The sequence below is a fragment of the Cnephaeus nilssonii genome (genome assembly GCF_951640355.1).
Source record: "Cnephaeus nilssonii genome assembly, chromosome: 16".
NCBI lineage: Eukaryota > Metazoa > Chordata > Mammalia > Chiroptera > Vespertilionidae > Cnephaeus > Cnephaeus nilssonii.
Genome location: NC_137087.1, coordinates 7,311,713 through 7,326,716, shown reverse-complemented (window position 1 = coordinate 7,326,716; position 15,004 = coordinate 7,311,713). Strand labels below are relative to the sequence as shown.

The 15,004-nt window shown below is 45.9% G+C and overlaps 1 protein-coding gene across 1 annotated transcript; it reads left to right on the top strand.

The window, feature by feature from the left end:
- The first annotated feature begins 3,439 nt into the window (after positions 1 to 3,439).
- On the top strand, positions 3,440 to 13,164 carry MSMB (microseminoprotein beta). Its single transcript, XM_079794197.1, has 4 exons — positions 3,440 to 3,562; positions 8,232 to 8,337; positions 9,625 to 9,730; positions 12,920 to 13,164. Exons 1-4 carry the CDS (start codon positions 3,560 to 3,562, stop codon positions 13,047 to 13,049), a joined length of 345 nt encoding a protein of 114 aa, XP_079650323.1. The 5' UTR covers positions 3,440 to 3,559; the 3' UTR covers positions 13,050 to 13,164.
- Positions 13,165 to 15,004: the final 1,840 nt, after the last annotated feature.

Below are 15,004 nucleotides of genomic sequence, written 5' to 3'. Positions count from 1 at the left end.
GTTGCAGGTCCCCCGGCCCTGGTCAGGTGTGTGCAGGAGGCAACCGATCTATGTCTCTCTCATATCGATGTTTCTCCCTGTCTCTCCCTCTCCCTCCCACCTCTCTAAAAATCAACGGAAAAATATCCTCGGGTGAGGATTAACAACAATAAAAAACTTACAAAAAGAGATGTCTAGTCTTGCCAAACCCTCAAGAAAGGTCAATTAAAACAAAATAACATTCCCCACTGATCAGATTAGCAAATAATGAAATAATACCTTTACCTAGACATTCTATCTCTATAAATTTATCCTAAGGAAATTAGCATTGTGTGGGGAAAGTTTTACCTTATATAATAAAAGGGTAATATGCAAATCGACCAAAGGGGGGGACGGTGGAGAGGGGGCGTCCGGTCTCTATGACGCACATTGACCTGCCCCCCTGGTAGTCAGTGGGCTCCAACAGGGGGAGCACCACTCAGCCACAAGCAGGGCTGACGGGGCTGGCGAGCGCAGCAGCCCGCCTCCCCAGCAGCACTAAGGATGTCCAAGGATGTCTGACTGTGGCTTAGGCCTGCTCCTGGACAGCCCCCAAGGGCTCCTGGACTGTGAAAGGGTGCAGGCTGGGCTAAGGGACCCCCCAAGTGCACGAATATCATGCACCGGGCCTCTAGTCTAAAGAATAAAATTCCTAATTTTAAAAATTCAGAAATAGCTTGGATGCTGAACAAGAAGCAATTGATTAAATAAATGAGGGCTTAGCCAGGTTATGTAATAAAATGTAGCCATTAAATAGTGATCAGACCTATATTTAGCAATGGTCATAGCATTGCTAAATGAACAAAGCAGATTGTGTAACAATGCTATAACCTATGTATAACATGAGGAACAATGTCCCACCTTGGGGAAAAGTGCCTATGACTTTTGTCTCTCCTAAATGAAAATATACCTGGAAACCTACAAAATGCTGACAGTGGCTCTCTTGGGACACAGTACAATCACAGCATTTTTTCTTTTGCTTATCTTGGCTCTCTCTTTTTTGCTTACACGCATGGGGTGTGTGTGTGTGCGCCATAAATAAAATAAACAAACAAGTAAACAAATAACTAAAGCCTTGTTCATTAAGATGAAAATTGCAACAGCATCAACATCAGACATGTTTGGACGAAGCTGGCTGCAGCTTATCTGGAGAATGCTGCTCGTTTTGTTTTTCTTCCCAGTCCTTAAAGGCAGCCCCTAACCTGCGCCCAGCATCCCTCCGCTATCACGAGCCCCAGTTCTTGCTCCTGGAGCTGAGGGGAGGACAGGTAGGGACAGCCTTCCTGCCAGCGCCCTGTGAGTGGCACAGGAGCTCTTCCCAGCTGTGGCACTGATTGGCAGTGTGGAATGCCTGCATTAAACCAGCATGCTCCTATTCTGCGTGGCTGCACTGTCCCAGGCACCGTGCCAGTCATTGGGAAGGACACGGGCAGGAATTAGCTATGGTCACTGCCTTGGTCACAGAGTTCTTACTTGTGAACAACAGGACCTGCCCCCGTGTGAGCAGGAAAGCAGTTTATGAAAGATGGCTGTCAGCTCACAGGCTTTGTGGAAGGCCAGAGGCAGACTTGGTGGCCACAAGGCCAGGTAAGTCACCCAAAGGCCCACTGCTGATGGCTCCAGCAAGACCTCATTGCTTCTGCTCACAGTCGCTGCCCCTCACATGACTGACACTGCACCCTGGACTGCAGAGACCCTCGCCCTGGGAGCCACATCCTCTGCCATCATTCCCAGGGACTCTGCATGAATCCTCTTTGAGGGGCCCTGTGAGTCTGATTGTGGAACTCAGGTCACATGCCTGTGACAAGGAAGACAGAACACAAGCACTCAGCTACGACACTGAGAGAAATTCTTCAAACTTGGTGTTTCAAAAGAAATTAGAGGGAGCCCTAACTGGTTTGCCTCAATGGATAGAGCATCGGCCTGTGGACTGCAAGGACCCGGGTTCGATTCCGGTCAAGGGCACATGCCCAGGTTGCAGGATCAATCTCCAGTGGGGGGTGTGCAGGAGGCAGCCGATCCATGATTCTCTCATCATGGATGTTTCTATCTTTGCCTCTCCCTTCCTCTCTGATTAAAAAAAATTATTAAAAAAAAAGAAAGAAACTGGTGAATGTGCCCCTGACGTCCAGGACTTAGGTCCGGGGGCAGTGCGAACGTATGCAGGAGAAAGCAGAAGTGTGCAGGAGCCTGTGGCGTCCCCAGTGAGAGGGGAGGCAGCTTTTTGGGGGCACAAGAGAGCTAACACACATAGTATTGGGGGGTGGCAAGCCAGGTTTTAGGAGTGGCGGGGATGCACAGGACAGAATCGCTGTGGTGGTCTGAAGAGTTTTGAGAACCCACGGGCTCTTTAAGAAGCCTGAACTCTCACCCAGGGGTAGCAGGAACCCAGAGAGGGATTTCAGGCACTGTAGCAGCTGTGGGGGAAATATTTTGAGATAAAATGGTGTCATGGACTGAATTGTGTCCCCCTAAATCCATGTGTTGAAGTCCTATCCCCCAGTACTTCAAATGTGACTGTATTGGAGATAGTGGCTTTAAAGAGATAATTAAGTTAAAGCGAGGCCGTTAGTTTGGGCTCTAGTCCAAAATGACTGGACTCCTCATGAAAAAGGCGACGGGACACAGATGCACACAGAGGGAAGATCCTGGAAAGCCCAGGGAGAAGGTGGCCCTCTGCAAATGAAGGAGAAAGGCCTCAGAAGAAACCAACCCTGCCAACACCTTGCCCTCACACTTCTGGCCTCCAGGACGGTGAGAAAATCCGTTCCTGTTGTTGAAGCGGCCCAGTCTGAGGTGTTTTGTTATGGCAACCCGAGCTGACTCACGCACACGGTAAGCCCTTAAATATATCCGGAGGCTCTTATTGCCGCTCCCCACAGCCACGCTGGGCAGAATGAGGGCAAGCAGGTGTTTTGGAAGAGCATTGCTGAACAAAGAGAAGGCCTGCTTGCTGTAGCAGAGAGCAAAGGCTTCCGACTCAAGAAGCTTACGGAAAGTTCAAGCTGCGTGAACACACGTGGCTCATCAAGGGAACCAGGCTGCAGTGCCGCTGTCTTCTTCCACAGAGGGCCCTCTGCTCCTCCAGAACGCCCCGAAGGGCGCCCCGGCTGGGGGTGGGGGTGGGGGGGCTGGGCTGACCCACTGAACTATTCTATTGCCTCTTTGAAGTCCAGCGTCACTGCCTGGCTGTGTGAAATCAAACAAGATAGTATATCATGTGCCTCGCCATCCACCCAGCATAGGGGAAGGTGCGGCAAAGGGATTCTCTTCCCCTCGGCTCCTTCAGGTCCAGGGCAAACAAATATCAGGGGTGCAGATGGCAAGAGTAAACATGTAATCAGGGTGGAGACCGGATTTATGAATAACTCATAAATCATCTGAAACCAGTTTCCTGTTGACAGTCAGCCCTCTGTAAACACTAAGCGAGTCCTTGGCACGCTACCTTCCCTGAGGATGCCAGGTCCTGGGAGTCCTTTTCTATATAAGCCGCTGGGACTCTTCCCGACGTGCAGGCCTGTAAGGACCCTTGCTCATCACAATGGTAGGTAACTGGTTGCTTCATACCTAGAGGCCAGAGAAGGGAAAAGGACACACAGTTTATTCCTTATTTGAATGCGTTGTGAAGTGTGTTTCTACTGGATACAACGTAATGGTAAATGTGAGCTAGTTAGGAATCTTCTATAGATTATTTGCAACTGAATGTACAGAGTGTAACAAGAGGCTGGGAGCTTGAGAAAATCTTAATGATTCCTGTTCTCTCAGATCAAAGCTGTTGTTTCTTCTAGTAAGTTTGGGATTCAATTAGGTTTTATACGTGTCTCTAATTCTTGGGCCCTAAGTGAGTGATGTGTGAGTTAAATATAATGTCAGAGCTACAGCACGGCCTCCTCACAGATGAGAACGGAGCCTGGGAGGGAAGAGCTGTCCCGAGTCTCACCGCTGTCTGTGCAGCTGAGGCGGGAAGCGAGGTGTCCCTCTCGAGGCCAGCAGCTCCCACAGGGGCTGCACAGTGGACCCCTGTGCCTGACTCCCACACCGGAGTGGGACACTCTGAGTTGATTGGTTTGCAGTGAGTCCTAGGTAACTGGGGCTTTTTTTTTTTTTTAAATATATTTTATTGATTTTAGAGAGGAAGGAAGAGGGAGAGAGAGAGATAGAAACATTAATGATGAGAGAGAATCATTGATTGGCTGCCTCCTGCACGCCCCCCACCAGGGATCGAGCCTGCAACCCAGGCATGTGCCCTTGGCCGGAATCGAACCTGGGACCCCTCAGTCCGCAGGCTGACGCTCTATCCATTGAGCCAAACCAGCTAGGGCACTGGGTTTTTTTTTAAAGCTGCCCAGGTGACTTTAATATTCAGCGAAATTTGAGAACCATCATCCTCGGCCCGTGTTCGGCCAACTGCGGCTCGCGAGCCACATGCGGCTCTTTGGCTCCTTGAGTGTGGCTCTTCCACAAAATACCATGGCCTGGGCGAGTCTATTTTGGAGAAGTGGTGTTAGAAGAAGTTTAAGTTTAAAAAATTTGGCTCTCAAAAGAAATTTCAGCCGAAACCGGTTTGGCTCAGTGGATAGAGCGTCGGCCTGTGGACTGAAAGGTCCCAGGTTCGATTCCGGTCGGGGGGCATGTGCCTTGGTTGCGGGCACATCCCCAGTGGGGGGTGCGCAGGAGGCAGCTGATTGATGTCTCTCTCATCAATGTTTCTAACTCTCTATCCCTCTCCCTTCCTCTCTGTAAAATATGAATAAAATATATTTAAAAAAAAAAGAAATTTCAATCGTTGGACTGTCGATATTTGGCTCTGTTGACTAATGAGTTTGCCGATCACTGTCCTAGGCCCTTTTCAATATATCATGTTGTGTTAAGAAAAAATTTGCATCAAAATCTATAAAAACTCATTTAGACGTCCTTTCTGCCTTCGGTTCAAACTTGATCTTTTAAAAGTACGCTTTGCTAGAGCCAGTAAGGGGATGAGCCGGGCTGCTCTTGGGGCGCAAAGGAGAAGGGGAAGGAGTGGCCAATGGCAAAGCAGAAGAGGAGGCTGCAGGGCCCTCCAGAACGGACCCTGGGCCTCAGCTCAGAGGCTGTCTCGAAAGACGAAGCTGGAAAGAGCAGGAAAACCGGGGTGGGATCCTCCTGCTCCATCAGACCCCTCCTCCGCCCTCAGAGTGAACTCTGAAAGCTGCAGAACTCACAACGTCCCTGCCCTGCTTAGGACCCTTAAAGATGCCTGACTCTTTTTTTTTTAATTTTTATTTATTTCAGAGAGGAAGGGAGAGATAGAAACATCATTGATGAGAGAGAATCAATGATGGGCTGCCTCCTGCACTCCCCCTACTGGGGATCGAGCCCACAACCTGGGCATGTGTCCTGAACCGGAATCGAACCCAGGACCCTTCAGTCCGCAGGCCGATGCTCTATCCACTGAGCCAAACCGGCTAGGGCAAGATGCCTGACTCTTGATCATGCTGGGAAGACACAAGGAACAGCAACTTACCTGAAGGGACACTATTCCTAGGGGCACGGCCAGCCTGTTTCACCCTAAGGCTGGCATGAAGCACCTGGTACGTGCAGGCATCTGGAAAGTCTAATGGCGGCCTCCCAGCTGCACTGTCCCCTGTGCCTGCCCGTTACAGGTGCTCATCTCATCTTTACTGAATGCAGGCAAGGAAGGGAGCGAAGGGGGGTGAAGGAATAGAATGTGGGAACAGGAAAGGACTTGAGAGCCTCTCTACTCAGGTGGTCTCAGCCCAGTAGCATGGGCATCACCTGGGGGGGTGTGTGTGTGCTAGAAATTAGGACTCTTTGATCCCACCAGAGCAGAATCTGCATTTTATTTTACAAAATTTCCCAGGGATTCATATCCGCATTAAAGAAGCACTACTTTTGATTTGTTTCTTGTGTTTCTCACCTGGGGAACTTGGTAAAGATGCAAAGGCCTTGGCCATGTCCTTCTTCAATGAGCTTGATTGAGACTGTGTGCTCATTATTAGCAGCCTGGGTTACTTTGATGCCCACCCATATGGGAGAAGCTCTGTTTTACAGGGGAGGAAACTGAAGCTGAGAGAAAGAGGGAGAGAGAGAAGAGAAGAGAAGAGAAGAGAAGAGAAGAGAAGAGAAGAGAAGAGAAGAGAAGAGAAGAGAAGAGAAGAGAAGGGAGGAGAAGAGAAGAGAAGGGAAGGGAAGAGAAGGGAAGGGAAGGGAAGGGAAGGGAAGGGAAGGGAAGGGAAGGGAAGGGAAGGGAAGGGAAGAGAAGAGAAGAGAAGAGAAGAGAAGAGAAGAGAAGAGAAGAGAAGAGAAGAGAAGAGAAGAGAAGAGAAGAGAAGAGAAGGGAGGAGAAGAGAAGAGAAGGAAGATGGAGGCTATATGTAAGATATTATCAACTGGTTAATCTCAAAACTGAACACTTTGCTCTCTTTTGTCGTCATGTTTGGACTCCATCTCTGAGTCATTTGATTGGGTGCCTCCGCTTGGAGCAACAGAAGATCCGGGAATTCTGCACCCGCCACTCACCCTGGGCTGCAGCCCTGGCTTGTGCCCATTGGTGCCTCTGTTCTGTGACTAGATGAAACAAGACCTCCAAAATTTCTGTGATCACCAGCACCTCTCACGAGCCCCCTTTCTGGATGAAGGGAGTGGAAATTCTGTTAATAAGACTGGCTTTTTCATTTGTTTTGTTTTGATTTGTTTGTTTTGAGAGAAAAGTTCAGGTTTCCACAATGATCTGAAACTGAAGCTTATGTAAAAGAATGAAACAGAGAGAGAGCAGGTGCAACCTCTAGTTCTGATGTGAGCTAACTATATTGAGAGTTTATTATAGGAATTGATTTATTTCTTTTGGTTATAAAACTAATGCCTTTCATTATAAGCAATTTAGAAAATAAGAGGAAAAGTCCAAAGAAAAACCCCACAGCTCAAAAATCACTTGTTAAAATTTGGTACAAAAACTTTAATCTCTTTGAGCATCTCCTTCTATGTGGATCTTTTCCACATCATAGGAATACCGTGCAAATATTTTTGTGACCTGCCTTCTTTAACGTGTCATAACAGTGATCATTTATGTCATTTCATATTCTCTTACCTCCTAAGTTAACCAGTTCTGTTTTCGGAGTCACCATGTTCTCAAACAGCCCTGTTTTGGGGCATTTGGTTGATTCATTTCCCTGCTGCAGTGAGCATTCAAGAGGCGAAGTCTGTGTCCTTCTCCGTGCCATTCCTAGGACCAGGCCTTAGAAGTGAAAAGGTGAAGTCAAATGTTGTAACAGTTTTTTTTTGTTTGTTTGTTTTTAATGTTTTTATTGATTTGAGAGAGAGATAGATAGATAGAAACATCATTGAAGAGAATATCGATCGGTCCTACTAGGGATCAACCCGGACATGTGCTCTGACCAGGAATCAAACCAGCAACCTCCTGGTGCATGGACCAGCACTCAACCAACTGAGCAACACCGGCCAGGGCTGTTGTAAACAGTTTTGAGAATACGGACGCATACTATTAAGTTGTTCTCCATAAACATTATTCAAACATAAACCAGCCTTGTGCATTTCACTTCCCAGATATGCCTTTATTTCACTCTGGATATTATAAATGAAATAATTATTTTTGTCATCCCACATGGTTCTATTTTATGTGCAAATTTACACTTCTGATCTCAGCAGTAACTTGAACTTTTCCATGTCTCTGTTCATCATTTCTATTTGTATATGTGTGTTATTTTCTTATCTTTTTTTGTTGTTGCTGTTAATTCCTTTGAGAGAGAGTGGAAGGGGGGAGGGGGAGAGAGAGAGATACATTGATATGAGAGAGACACATTGATTGTTGCCTCCTGCCTGCGCCCTGACCGGGGCAGGGAGTAAACCCACAACCCAGGTACCTGCCCTTTACCAGGAATCAAACCAAGACCCTTTAGTGTGTGGGCTGATGCTCTAACCACTGAGCAACTGGCCAGGACTATGTGTGTTATTTTCTCAGGCAAGGTTTTTTTTAAAAAATAGCACACTATCATTATTTTATTGGCCTATGACTTTGACTAACATTTAGCTTTTCCCCCAGTTCATTTTAGTAACTTGTGTAGATGTTGTTCCTTTGAAGCACCGTCTTTAAGCCACCTGCCAGAGCCCAGCAGGGGTCCTCATGCAGGACACTCAGGCACTGACCACCGTCTGAATCAGTTTGTTGTTCTTCCTGACGCTTCTTCACGTTGCAGAATGCTCTTCTGGGAAGACTTGTGGTCTTGGCCAGCTTTGTGATGCTATGCAATGGCCAGTGCTATTTCATACCCAATCCACGTGCTCCAGGCGACTTATTTCAGGGTAAGTCCCAGCTTTCCAAGTGTATTATTTTACTGCAGCTCAGTAGGTGTAACCTGTTGGCCGAGGAAGGCCTTTACATCCACATGGGGAGGAGGGGTAGGGCGGATACCAAATAGAGTCAAATGAGAGACTTCAATTTGTCTCTGTGTTAGACAGTGTTTCTCACCCCGAGGTGTAGGAGAATTGCCTGGAAAGCTTTTGAAACCTACCAACGCTCAGGGGCCATCCAATATGCGTCAAATCAGAATCTCTGGGGTAGGAGCTGCACAGCTAATTGCCTCTGGATTCACCCCTATATGCAGGCAAAGAACCATCAATATTCCAAAGCAGTGCTTTCCAGACTTCAGTGTGCACGTGAACTCTCTGAGAATCTTGCTAAATGAAAGTTCTGATTCTGTGGGCCTGCATGTCCAACGCAGCCTTGGTAGCGCTGATGCTACTAGTTCCTCCAGCTCACCTGGACCACCAAGGGTTAAAGCAGTGGTTCTGATCCCTGGCTGAATATTTGAATCACTTGGGGAGCTTTGGGAAAATATGGTAGCCTGGGCCTCATGGCCAGAGAGACTCATTGTTCTGAGGTGGGACCCAGGAATAGATTTTTAAAAAATGCCCAAGATGTTTTACATGTGCATTTAGGGTTGAGAAGCAAAGCAAAGAGAAGTAGTAAAATGAGTCATTTATGCAGAGATAATCCAGCAGAAAAAAAACACAACACACACACAAAAAAACTTGGCTCCAAGTACCCCTAGGATCAAAAAGCTATCTGATAAAAGAGGAAGGCCTTATTTTTTTCTTGTAATATTTGTTCTGAAATAAGATCTGGAAGGACTTAAGCTTGCTGTAAGAAAACATGATTGGTGACATGAACTGGACAGTACTGGAATTGAGCTGTGGGTGACCTCAGAAGCACTTTTCTTTCTTTTTAAAAAATATTTTTTTATTGATTTCAGAAAGAAAGGAAGAGGGAGAGAGAGATAGAAACAGCAATGATGAGAATCATCGGTTGGCTGCCTTGTGCATGCCCCACACTGGGGATTGAGCCCGCAACCCGGGCATGTGCCCTGCCCTGGAATCAAACCGTGAAGTCCTGGTTCATAGGTCCATGTTCAGCCACGGAGCCACACTGGCCAGACCACAGAAGCACTTTTCTTAGACACCCTTAAACTGACGAGATTCCCCCTCTCTGGGAGGGGCACAGGTGGCAGGGCTGGCCCCAGTGTCCCTCAAGCCTTGTTCCAGCTGCATGCCTTGAGGACGCCACTGATAATGCCACACGTGTTATTTTAGAATGCAAGGATCTCAGTGGAGTCACCTACGCGATGAACTCCAAGTGGAAGAATGAGCAATGTGAGGAGTGTTCTTGTAACCCAACTGGAATTGACTGCTGCAAGACGTAAGTCTCCACCAGAAGGGCCAACAAGGGGGTGCAGCAACAAGGGGGGGCTGCTCTCTGAGGTACAGCTACTCCCTCTTTCAAAATCCCATTCGGAAGTGGTTTACTTTTCAGCACTATTTCTTTTTTTCCTTTTAATATATTTTTATTGATTTCAGAGAAGAAGGGAGAGGGAGAGAGAGATAGAAACACCAATGGTGAGAAAGAATCATCAATCGGCTGTCTCTTGCTCTGGGGATCAAGAACCCAACCCATGCATGTGCCCTGACCTGGAATCAAACCGTAACCTCCTAGTTAATAGGTCGATGCTCAACCACTGAGCCATGCCAACCAGGCCCTATTTCTTTCTTTCTTTTTTTATTGTGGTAAAATATACATAACATAAAATTTAGCATTTTAATTGTTTTAAGTGTAAAATTCAGTGGCATTAAGTACATTCACACTTTTGTGCACCATTTCCACCATTCACCTTCAGAACTTTTTTATCTTCCCAAACTGAAACTCCCTACCCAGTAAATAACTCTCCATTTCCTCCTTTCCCCAGTCCCTGGCAACCACCATTTTACTCTCTGTCTCCATGAATCTGACAACTCTAAGTGCAATTGTACAGTATTTGTCCTTTTGTGACTGGCTTTTTACAGTATAATGTCCCCAAGGTTCATCCGTGCTGCAGCATGTTTCATAATTAGGCTGAAGAACGTTCCATTGTGTGTGTGTTCCAAGAGCGTGATGAATCCTAACATTGCTTGCACCCTTGAATGTGTGGGTGGAAAACTGGGATGGTCCCCAGTTTTCATTAGCGGCTCCTGGGCTCCGTGATCCTGGCCCGGAGTGACTCTCTGTTCCTGTGGGCTTAGCCAGCTCCTATTCTAATTAGAATGGACAATCTTTCCCTTCCCACCTTCCAGCAGCAGAGCTGCTGGCCGCTTCCTGAGCCAGGACAACAAGGAGTCAGCCTAGAACAAGCTGCCTGGCCCCAGTAGCCCGGCATGCATTGGGGCCTCTCAGAGCTTGCCTCGTCCTATGATACAGGATGGAACTTAGGAACGATGTCAGGGATGGTCTATGTGCTCATAGACCAGGTTCTATGTGTTCAAATCCAGGTTCCTGAAGTCAGCACTTTGGGGTTGCAAACTAAAAGGTGATCTTAAGTTGCTGAGGGGCACCCTAGACAGCTGGAGTGTGGGCTGCCCCTGGCACAGAGCTGGCCCAGAGAAGGCTGGGCATCCTATCCTTTCTTTAAAAAAAAAATAAAAAATTAAATCTTTATTATTGAAAGTATTACATATGTCTCCCTTTTCCCCCATTGACCCCTTCTAGTCCACCCCACCCCCACTCCAGGCCTTCACCACCGATCTTTTAAAAAAATAAAAATAAAAATCTTTATTGTTGAAAGTATTACGTATGTCCCTTTTTCCCCCCATTGACCCCCTCCAGCCACCCCTCCCCCCGCCCCACCCCAGGGTCTGTGTCCATGGGTCGTGCATATATGCATACAAGGTCTTTGGTTGATTACTTCCCACCCACCCACCCTCCCCCACCTTCCCTCTGAGATTCTGCACTCTGTTCCAGGCTTCCATGTCTCTGATCCACTCCCTTTATCAATTTAGTTTGTTAATTAGATTCTACATGAGTGAGATCATGTGATACTTGTCTTTCCCTGACTGGCTTATTTCACTTAGCATAATACTCTCCAGGTCCCTCCATGCTGTCTCAAAGGATAAGAGATCCCTCATTTTTTTTTGCTGCATAGTATTCCATGGTATAAATGTACCACAGCTTTTTTATCCACTCATCCACTGATGGGCACTTAGGTTTAGGTATTATAAATTGTGCTGCTATGAATATAGGGGTGCATACATTTTTTTAAAATTGCTGTTTCAGGTTTCTAGGATATATTCCTAGAAGTGGGGTCAAATGGCAGTTCCATATTTAATTATTTGAGGAAACTCCATACTGTTTTCCATAATGGCTGCACCAGTCTGCATTCCCATCAGCAGTGTACTAAGGTTCCCTTTTCTCCACATCCTCACCAACACTTGTCATTTGTTGATTTGTTGATGGTAGCCATTCTGACAGATGTAAGATGATACCTCATTGTCATTTTAAATTACATCTCTCTGATGATCAGTGACTCAGCATTTTTTCATGTCTCTTGGCCATCTGTATGTTCTCTTTGGAGAAGTGTCTATTTAGGTCTTTTGCCCATTTTTTTTTAAACAATGTAACTTTTAAAAAATATATATTTTATTGATTTTTTACAGAGAGGAAGGGAGAGGGATAGAGAGTTAGAAACATCGAGGAGAGAGAAACATTGATCAGCTGCCTCCTGCACACCCCCTACTGGGGATGTGCCTGCAACCAAGGTACATGTCCTTGACTGGAATCGTACCCGGGACCCTTCAGTCCAAAGGCCGACACTCTATCCATGGAGCCAAACTGGTTAGGGCCCATTTTTTAATTGGATTGTTTGTCTTCCTTTTGTTAAGTTGTATGAGTTCCTTATATATTTTGGATACTAGCCCTTTATCAGATGTGTTTTTGCCAAATATGTTCTCCCATACAGTGGGCTCCCTTTTTACTCTTTTGCTGTGCAGAAGCTTTTTATTTTGATGTTGTTCCATTTGCTTATTTTCTCCTTAGTTTCCTTTGCCCTAGGACAGTGGTCGGCAAACTCATTAGTCAACAGAGCCAAATATCAACAGTACAACGATTGAAATTTCTTTTGAGAGCCAAATATTTTAAACTTAAACTTCTTCTAATGCCACTTCTTCAAAATAGACTCGCCCAGGCCGTGGTATTTTGTGGAAGAGCCACACTCAAGGGGCCAAAGAGCCTCATGTGGCTCGTGAGCCGCAGTTTGCCGACCACGGCCCTAGGAGATGTATCGGTAAACATATTGCTACAAGAGATGTCTGAAATACTGCTACCTATGGTTTCTTCTAGGATTTCTATGGTTTCATGACTTACATTTAAGTCTTTTATACATTTTGAGTTTATTCTTGTGTATGGTGTAAGTTGGTGGTCTAGTTTCTTTTTTTTTTTTTTTAATGTATCTGTCCAATTTCCCCAACACCATGTATTGAAGAGATTGTCTTGACTCCATTGTATGTTCTTGCGTTCTGAGTGTAATGGCTTGGGTCGATATCCTATCCTTTCTAATTGGCTTTGCTCTTGTCTCAATGGCAGTGTTGCTGTACCTGTGGGTTTTAACAAAATGGAATGCAAGAAATTATTCAACAAGGAGACCTGCACCTATACAGTGGTGGAGAAAAAGAATCCAGAAAAGAATTGTCCTGTCCAGCAATGGGTGATGTAATGTGCTTCTCGTGGGCCCGTGGCTCCCAGCCAGGGGGGTTCCAGGTCCTCCAAGGCCAGGCCTCATTCTCCTATGGCCCCTACAGACTATGATTGTATAACCCTACCTGTTCATAAAAAAATAAATAAGTAAAAATTGAGCAAACATTTGAATATGTGTATACTTGCAATTTATAAATTATATGTGCATTGATTTTTATACACATTAAAAGCATTCAAACATTTAATAGAGGGAACAAAAAATAAATATGAATAAAGTTATATTTTTCCTATACGCCAATAAATCCTTGTACATTCCCACTTAGGCACTGCTGCTTCTGTTGCTTCTGATATAGTATCTGCACTCTGCTGCCCTGGTGTCCTGCTATCTTGCGAACAATTTAAAAAAAAAAAGTGTCTTCAAAATGAAATCAGATCCCTTATTTTCTTTGAGTTTTTCATATTTATGCTTCCTTCCTTCCTCTTCTTTTTCTTAAATATATATTTTAAAAATATATTCTTATTGATTTCAGAGAGGAAGGAAGAAGGAGAGATAGAAACATCAATGATGAGAGAGAATCATTGGTAGGCTGACTCCTACATGCCCTCTACTGGGGATGGAGCCTGCAACCTGGGCATGTGCCCTGACTGGAATCAAACAGTGACCTCCTGGTTCATAGGTTGAAGTTAAACTGCAATGCCACACTGGCCGGGCTCCTTCCTCTTCTATAGAGAGTGTCCTCCATGCTGTGTCCCTCATATACCTGTTTGCCTGAGGTTGGAGCAGGTAAGATAGAACAGGACAGCCTGGAAGAAGTAGCTCTGAGACCACATGCAGCCTGATGGGGTATTAAAAGGCCAGGGGTCCTGGCTTGGGAGAATGGCTTGCGTGCAGGGCTCCCATCACTCATCTCTAGCTGCACACAGATTCCTGCAAAACTTAAGGACTTAAACAGTGACATTGCCCTGGTCAGTGTGGCTCAGTTGGTTGAGCCCCATTGTGGCCCAGTTCCCATGCACCGAGGAGTCACCAGTTCGATTCTGGTCTGGGCATGTGGCAGGGTTGCAGGCTCCATCCCAGCATGTAGGTGTTAGATCTGATCAAGTAATTGAATCAACACCTCCTCCCCTGGGAACTGACCTTTAGACCACTTCACAACCCACATTCCCATTTGCTTAGACCACGTTCCACTTACTAAGACCATTCATCTTTCCCCTCTGGACCTGCCCAGAGAATTCTCTGCCCAGAAAAAGCCCGCCTAGAGTCCTTTAAAATCTCTGACTCCTCATCCCTGGGTGCTAGTGCCATTTTGGGGCTCAGCCCATCTGGTTTGCCAGATGACGTAATAATTTCATAATCCTTTACCTTTTTTTGGCCTCGTCCGTTTCTCCTTCAGCAACCCTACAGGAGGCAGCCTATCAATGTTTCTCTCTCTTTTTTTCTCTCTCTCTCTCTCTCCCCTTCCTCCCTCTCTCTCAAATCAATAAAAACATTAAAAAACAACAACCCACTAAACATCATAATTTACAAAGGTAAAATTAAAAAAACAAACACAGCCCAGCTGGCGTGGCTCAGTGGTTGAGCATCGACCTATGAACCAGGAGGTTCGATTCCTGGTCAGGGCATATACCCAGGTTTCGGGCTTGATCCCCAATCAGGAGTGTACACGAAGCAGCCAATCAATGAGTCTCTCTCATCATTGATGTTTCTATCTCTCTCTCCCTCTCCCTTCCTCTCTGAAATCAATAAAAATGTGTATATTAAAAAAAATACAGTGACAATATTGATAATCTTTTGCTTCTGTGTTAGAGAACATTTGTTCACTCAACAGGTCTTTATTAAGTGCCTAGGCCAGGCAGTGCTATGGGCCAGGGATACAGCAATGAACCAGAGACACCAGGTCCCTGCTTTCCTGGGAGTCCTCTGTGTGGGCATGTGACAGATCATAAGCAAGCAAACAGTCCTCTGTTGAACAA